Source organism: Saccostrea cucullata, unplaced genomic scaffold, assembly GCF_032062105.1.
Source record: "Saccostrea cucullata isolate Sc308-1 unplaced genomic scaffold, CSIRO_AGI_Scuc_v1 ctg5747, whole genome shotgun sequence".
In the NCBI taxonomy this organism is placed as follows: domain Eukaryota; kingdom Metazoa; phylum Mollusca; class Bivalvia; order Ostreida; family Ostreidae; genus Saccostrea; species Saccostrea cuccullata.
Window position 1 is genome coordinate 25278 of NW_026929761.1, and position 8752 is coordinate 34029.

General features: G+C 33.4%; 1 protein-coding gene across 1 annotated transcript in view; it reads left to right on the plus strand.

The window, feature by feature from the left end:
- The window catches only part of LOC134282153 (multiple epidermal growth factor-like domains protein 10), a 32476-nt gene extending 24182 nt beyond the window's left edge, over positions 1–8294 (plus strand). Inside the window, exons 3-4 of the mRNA XM_062764599.1 lie at positions 7337–7603; positions 7858–8294. Coding sequence (XP_062620583.1) covers positions 7337–7603; positions 7858–8165 — 575 coding nt within the window. The 3' untranslated portion in view covers positions 8166–8294. The remainder of the gene's footprint in view (positions 1–7336; positions 7604–7857) is intronic.
- The last annotated feature ends 458 nt before the right edge of the window (positions 8295–8752 follow it).

The following is an 8752-nucleotide window of genomic DNA, read 5'->3' on the forward strand; positions in this document are numbered from 1 at the left end:
AGAAATTGTGCATATGTAGAGCATGCTCTTGCGTATCAATCAGCTGAGATATGTAAACTCCAAATGCGTGTGATGAATGTATATTGCTGCATATGTAAGGGAAGTTGATGATAGAGAAGTTAAAGTCATCACGTTTATCACAGAGCATGCTTCGAAGATTAAAAAACACTTCTGTTCAGTGTTTATTTGAACTCTGGACAGAACTATCTGAAAAGACTCCGACGTCGTAGTAACGTATACTATTATGGTCATAGTACGGCATACAAACATATATGATTTCTTTCTCCGGTGATGATCAGTTGTACTCTATTTAAGTCACGCATTTCTGTTTTCCTTGATCCGGATCCAGCGACTTTGAGCACTTCTTTTCCGATAACCTCAAGCCGAAGCAGATATGTTGATTTTTGGTTGATTATTTATCATTGTGATCCCTCATCAAACATGATGTTTGTCAGACATTTTATTCCATTTGATGATTATACCCCTGTCACAGCTTTATTTAATAGAACTTGAGAAGATCTAGATGAAGTAGATTGTAGAATGACAGCACTTAGTGGGGTTGTGGACACATTGGTTTTCTTGGTTTTATGTTGTTTATGTTCTTCTGCTGCATTCCCCTGTCGTGTACATATATGCTAGTGTGGTGATATCGATAACACTTTTTGTATACATTGTATTTTCTTGCAGTCTGATTCTTTGTGTCTACATAGGCAATTTAAACACAGCTTGTCCATCTTGATTTTCTCCAATTTCCTGTTGTCGTCAATGTTACAGTTAACTGAACTGTTTTCTTTGCAAAAAATGCACACTTTTGTCTCCATCTGAGTTTCTTTTCTCTGTGGAAAGATACTTGACATCTTCCTTATATTGTCTCTAGTCAGGAAACTTGAGGCGACCTGTAATCATTGTAGTTACAGTCAGTCGTCTCATACACCGATAGTTCCCATTTTGATTGATATGCAGGGTGTATGTATATCCCATTGGTTATCTCTTTTTTAACTTGTAATTTCTCGGAGGAATTCTTGAGGTAGTTTCACAAAGATCACACATACCATCAAAGACGAGTATGTGTCTGGGTATTAACCAAGCGACTCCAAACTGCACGTACTTGCTTAGTTCTATTTTGTTGAGGTTAACTCTTACATTTGGAATATTTTTTAGAACTGGGAGGTCCATCACCTTTTGCATGTATTCATTTGTTAATTTAAGGGTTTATTTGTTTCTTTGTCTCTGATAAAACATGCAAGGCTTGTCAATTATGGGAATTTATTTCAGCTAACCCTGAAATGATCTTAAGTGCCTACCAACAAAACAATGATCTAAGGTAGTTGAATTTCTCGGGGGGGGGGGGGTCAACTTTTTCAAAGCCATCTTACTATTACTTCCAAATTTTTCCCTACAATCCTTGATATCACTGTACTATGGTTATAAAGTGGGGGGGGGGGCAACCATCCTATCAATGAACATTTACTATAGTAAAGGTTATGTTGGGGGAAAAATGGGGGGGGGGGGGCAGGCCCGATAGTCGAAAGCAAATCTACTGGAAAAATCGGATGGATCGAAAAAAAATCGCATCGTGTGACTGCACCTTTAAGTTTGCATTCATTTGATAAACATTATACAAAAACTGTCAAGAGGTCCACGGCAATACGTGAAAATATACTTAATTTAGAGAGTGAAAAAATGAGAGAGGGGATTACGAGTCAATGTTTGCTTTTCTACTGGTGCCCTTATTTAGACATATAAATACAAGAGTGAATAAACACAGTTTTGAAGATTTTCCACCAATTTTCCAGCATTTACAATGTTTTAAACTTCGATTTAAGGTCATGTTTATTTAACTGCTATGAACTATTAACATCTAATTCGTGGCTGTATATAAATGTAGTTATATATTCTGATCAATCCAATTTTAGAAAACTTATGTAGAAAACCAGATATAACTGCATACCAAAGCTCAGAAAGAGAAGGTTTGACTGCAGATAAGGCTGTTGACGGTATATACAGTCCAGAATTCAGAAAGTGTTCACATACCGCACCCAACAAAGCAATAGCATGGTTTCAGGTTGACCTGAAGATGCCCTACAGAGTAAACTCAGTGACAATATTTTATAGGAATGGTAAGTAATTAAATAGTTCAATAAAAAAATATTAAAAAACCTACCTTGCAAAGATGTGAATTTCATTACTTTTGAATTCGATTTCTCTGAGCTAACAGTCTATTTTTAAATGATTTAATTGATTTCGTTTTGAAATTCCAGGTTGCATAATTAACATCGATTTTCAAAGTAGACATAGCATTCAAATATTTCATAACTAGGTGCTGTCATGAGACAGTAATACCCGCACTAAAGTGTTTGCCTCTAAATACACACTCCTGCATATTGGGCTTTCCAAGGAAAAAGTCAAAATAATTCAATAATTTACACAGTACATGTATTCGTCACATTGAGTATAAAATTCTCGGACGCTGTAACTATGTGACCTATGACTCAGCACCTCTTATATGTATTTTATATGCTTAATTCATTACCAGTCTGAAAAAACAGAATTTAATTAATGATGTAAATTAGATTTTGATAAATGTTTTGCTTATAATAGGAACTTTTTGAATTTACTAATTCCCCCGAACCAACAAACAATTACACGGCACGTACGTTTTTAAATAGATTAAATGGAAAAGTTATGTTAAAATATCGTTTTTTATGAATCAGCAAAGGTTTGCCCAATGGGATAGCACATGTTGCAGTGGTGTGTATTGAAATAATTCATTTTGTGTCATAATTGGATTATATTTCATGAAATTAAAGATATATATGCCGTGTTAAACAGTATTTTTGCACAGCTGAAACCAAACAAAAATTTCTGAAGCATGATAAGCTATCAAAAATAAAGCATTTTTGCAAATTCGACGAAATATTATTCGGTATTAACAAAGTACTGGTCGGGAAAAGAACACAATATTCTCATGCATATTTATAAAGGACTGACATTTATGCTGGATCTGCGCATGTGCGCGGGAAAAGTATTGCGAGAATCATCCGGTCGAGGAAACTATTTTTTGTGACGTCTGCTCAGTGAGGAACCAATATGACCGACAAATCGACCAATCAGTTCAATGAGTTGCATTTAATGCATTTATGGGTTACTACAAAAAATGCTACACTCCATTCTACAAGTCCGTTTGTTTACAGTTTTCCCGTGCTGTACTGTCAGTGAAAAGAAAATTTCACGTGACTTTTCCTCGGTACAAAAAGCAAACAACTCTGAGGTGTGCTCACGTATTGACAATGTTTACAATATGTACAACTTCAAAACATACAGTATGCTACTCAATACACATTACAATGTACATTCACATTCTACGATCAATGCACATGAGAATTAATATAGAGGTATTTTTTAAAAAAACGTGAAACTTAAGTCTGTTTATAAATGCATAAACCCACGTGTTCGTAGTGAAAACGTAGTAGAACATCATGCTCTTCGGCTCATTCATTGGACCATTGTTTGCTGTGAGCATGCGAGACCACGTGATCATGAATATTTTAATAAGAGGCGGTTTAATATCCGACTCGGAAAGAAAATAATTTTTACCCAATAATATTTCATAACTTTTAAAAGCGATGGAGTGGAATTATCTTATTTAAAGAAAGTATATAACTTATATAACTTGATGAGACAACACATATATTTATTTCTTTAACAATAAAACACTAATACGGTATATATATCTTTAACAGGACCTATGACTGTCGGTAAGTACAAGTTTAAGTATAGATTGGGGTAAAATAAACCGAAATGCAAATGATTAGATTAAAGTTCAAAAAGGGTCAAAGATCATCGCATGCCACAGTAGACGAATTTCACAATGTGAAGTTATCAATTTTTTACGGGAGGGGAGAGGGGGTTCACACCTCAGTCAAAAAAATTCCAGCCAAGAATTTCCTGACCAGCAAAGAAAAAAAAAAACTGACAACAAAATAAAAACAATGATAGTGGGGTCGTGGGGTCAATTTTTTTCAAGGGGGAGGATGTCTAAAGTCATTTTTTATTTGCTTCAGTATATAGTCTTATTTAGATAACAAAGCAAATTCCAAGGATGGATCAAATCGCCCTAACCATTCCCTGATCCTGATTTTACAATCGATCTTGTGACTCCAAAATAGTAGAGTTTTTTCCCTTTGACTATATACGGTACATATTTTGTTTCTTGTGTTTATATTATGTCTGTCTACTTTAAATAAGCTTGCCCATACGTTTTAACTTATAGTAGGATGGGCTGTACACATGGCTTCCACATTTCATAGGTTAATTTCGTGCGACAAGACCTTTTATTTGGGTACAACCCATTTTGACCTCTTGATCTCTTGACCTTGACCTTGGCTTTTTACCCATTTTTTCAAGAAAAATACCAAACTTTAAACTCGGCCTAAATTTTGATCACTAGGTGCTCGGGCTTTCATGCTTAACATGCGTATTCATTGTGATCTTTCAACAGATTTAACTATGTTTGACCTTGACCCAAGAGTTTGACCCACTTATATAAAACTTTAACCTTGGCAATTAACTTTTGAACAGGAAGTACTAGGGATTTCTTATTTCACATGTGTATTCTTTTTGACAAGACTTTCTTTTGATACCAACGATTTTAACCCTTTGACCTTCATCTTTGAGTTTGACATACATTTGAGAAACTTCAACCTTCGACATAGGCTGCCATACCGGGGCATCAGAGTTTCACAAACACATCTTGCCTTTTTTTTTTTGAGTGATGATGTCTCCATATGAGGGAAAAATTCCCGTGAGATGTTTTCACAACAAACAAACGAATTACAAAATATATATATATATATATATATAACATGAACATGTTGGTCATATCTCTTGTACTCCCTGGAATCAGAAAAGATGATATATATATTTTAAAATAATTATTATAAGAGTTGGAAAGGTTGTGCATCTTAAAATTGACCTACTGTTTTCTGAAATGTGCAGTTTTTTCAACAGTGGATACATGTCATACATTTTCAGCTTCTCAAAAAATTGCATGAAAAAAAGCTTTTCAAATACTGTAACCATCTTAACCCTTTCAAAATACGCATTTGAGCTTTTCTGGTTTCCTTATCACATTACGTCTGTCATCCATCTGTTTGTCTGGACCACTGTGCCAATTTGAACCAATTCACATAGAAATATGTACATTTGTATGTCAGTCTGTCCATCTGTCACAATAAATTTAACCTTGGTCATCACGGTCATATCTATTGAATGACAAGAGAAGGCATTCATATTAAACATATGTATTAGTATTTACCTGTGACAATGGCATGATTTTTTTTACCTGTGACCTTGATTAGTTTGACCTGCTTGCAAAAAAATTACATTGTTTTAGAGTCCTTTATTTTGAAAGAGAAAATTAAAGTTAGGGCATTCATATTGTACATGCATGTACATCATTACCTGTGATAAGACTTTTCCAAATAAATCATGACTTTTGACATTGACCTTAAAGCTTGACCTATTTTTCAAAAATGTTGCATTTGCTTATAACTTTTGATTGAGAAGAGATATGACTTTCACATTTGATATGCACATTAATTACTCATCAGAATTCAAGATGTTTCCCAGCATGCGATGTTTTTTTACCCCATAACGTTGATGTTTTACCTAATTTTCAAAATATCTAACTCTCTTAAAAGATGATTAGGCTACTGAGAAAAATGTAGGAGGAGTTCAGGGAAGACGGGGCTCTTTGCATAAAAAATGTCATTTTTCGACCCCGCGGGGCAAAATCAAATTCTGAAACCTTACAACACATCTACATGACACCACCAACCATCTCCCAAAGTATGATTAGGCTACTGTGTAAAATGTAGGAGGAGTTCAGGGAAGAAAAGTATGACAGTCGGACGGACGGACATGAGTAAAAACAATATACCCGAACTTTGTTTAGAAAGTGCGGGTATAATTATTTTTTTAATTTAGTATCACGTTGGTTTACATAATAAACAAAATATGCAATTATCTTTCTATTTATATGAGGCATAAATGTTTTAATGTGTAACAAAAGCGGACATCGCATGCACAGATATGTCATTTTTCTTACTGACAATGAATCCCAAGAAACTTGCAAAATAACTGTTCACAGAAGCTGTTAAAATAGATATAAGGTCATTCAAAATATGTATGCAATGTATCTCTTTGTCATAATAATTTAACCAAAATTATAATCAGCATATGTTTAAATATAAATTACTGTACGTATACGATGAATTTGTTGATGTGTAATATAAGTCGGCATAGGATCCTTTATGGCATGTAACCTCAGACAATCACATGTTTTCAGTTTGAGGGTACATCATGTCATTGACACTTTGCTCATAATTCTGACGAGATACTACATGAAATTTGCGCAGCATCGAACTGAAATATGCATCATTAACTAAGAATTTATTGATTGTGTGCATTTGTTATTTAAAATATAAAAATGTTAGGTGAACACTTAGAAGTTCGGTTCAGTGTACACTTATGAACTAGTAACTTAGTGGATTCCTCTGATTCAAAGTTTCAGTCCCTACAACTAAAAAATATTTGCTCTATAAATACTTTTTCTCCTCTCTTCCCCAAAGAGAATACTGTAAAATCACAATTTTTGTGGGGGTTAAATTTTCGTTGTTTTCGAGGTATGAAGAGATCCATGAATTTATAACCACACGAAATGTAAAGTATTAAAACATAACTACTCAACAACAATTCTTCATCCACGAACAAAGAGTTTTTTTTTACTAGAACCACGAAAATTTGACCCAATGAAAAATGGGATTTTACTATACTTGTTTTCTGAAAATTAATTTAGTTTGAACAGTTGAGTTTTTATTTGCAGGGTGTATTATTATTATAAGTTTAGTATATTTTATCCAACTTTGACCATGTTCCGTGATCATCAATTTCAGTCTTGTGTCAATTTTGATTGATTTTTTAAATAATTATTTTGAAATTCATATTGCTTTGATTTTATTTTAATTGTATAATCGAAACAGATTAAAAATGACTTTGAATCAAAATATTATATCTAAAGTCTATATTTATTATGCATTACAAATTTTATTTATTTCTGGCGACGAATTGAAATCAAAATAAGGTTTTATAATCAATACATGTCTTGGCTTTTTACAATAAATTTTGTGACTACATTTTAATGAAAATGTGGAATAATATAACAAAACGACAAGGAATATTTCGTAAAAGTTTAATGTCGATTCTGCATTTAATTGTTTGGATATATATGTGCATAATAAGTCAATAAAAATTTATATATAATTTTATTAATTAGAAAGAAACTGGAAACCTTACCGGTTTCGTCAATTTTACCTGGATGTATCAAACACATCAGCCGCTCTCTCCACCACATCTACACCACAGAGGGTTCGATGCTACACAGACAACACTACATACCCAGCCACGCCCCTTTCTGTGATTGACATTCCTTGTAAACAGACAGCACGATACGTCATCATAGAAACCACATATAATGCACCTGAAAATGAGGGCGAGATCGAGACTGGGCCTATGCTAGAAATCTGTGAAATAGATATTTATGGTAACGAAATTTATATATTATAAATTGTGGACAAATTGCTTTGAACTCTTTTTTAAGTAAAAAAAAACACACACAATATGGTAGAAAACTTGAAATCGCTCCTCCCCTTCATTGAAAATTAATAGGTTCAAAAACGATATTTTTGGAAAGTATTGAATAAAATCTGTAACTCTGTATTAAATTTCAAGTAATATATTAGTATACAAGTTTTGTTCGGGAAATACAATTATACACTTTAGAGGTCTTTTCTGCAGGATGTCATACAGAATGTTTCGGGAACACTTGCTATACAAATGGTGAATGTGACACATGTGGAGGAGGACACTGGGGAAATACCTGTCAGTACAATTGCTCCTCTACATGTAATAGCGGGGCTTGTGACAAATATAGCGGAGTTTGTAATCGTGGGTGTGAGCCTGGATTCTGGGGAGTTAACTGTACTGAGAGATGTAGCGTTCACTGTTTGAATGAGATTTGTGATTATGACAATGGGAACTGCATTAGAGGATGCAAAACCTACTTTACTGGAGCTATGTGCCAGAGTAAGAAAAGTATATTATAACAATACAAATAAAGAAGTGCTTGGGAATTTTGATTACAAACAGTGTTTAAATTTAACTTTATCATTATATTTTGTACTTTTGCAACGGATAAGGTAAAATGTTTAATTTCGATAAACATTAATCATACTTAATCATGCAGTTACGTTTTCTCAGATATGAGAATTGCTTTATAAGTTTTGTAAAAATTTATTACCCATAAAATGTTCTGAATCACTACTTTCCATCCTTATGAAGTCAAAAATTCACATTGAATAAAAATGCATGTAAATATCCCCGTTATATTATTACGTATATGTAGTGGGGAGATTGTTTAAGCACATCATGACATTTTTTTTAACTTTTATTGAATGCATCTTTAAAAAGAAAAAAATATAACCATAATACGTAATTTTTTCCCTAAAAGTAATTTGATTGATTATTAATTCACAATGCCTCATTTTCATGTAGAATGCAGAGCTCTAGTTGTTTAAATGATTCATGTTTTCCAAACAATGGGTCATGTAAATATGGGTTTAACGATGACAGAGGTATACAAGGTAATACAGTTTCTAATCGACTGCGAACTATATAATACTGGTATATATTT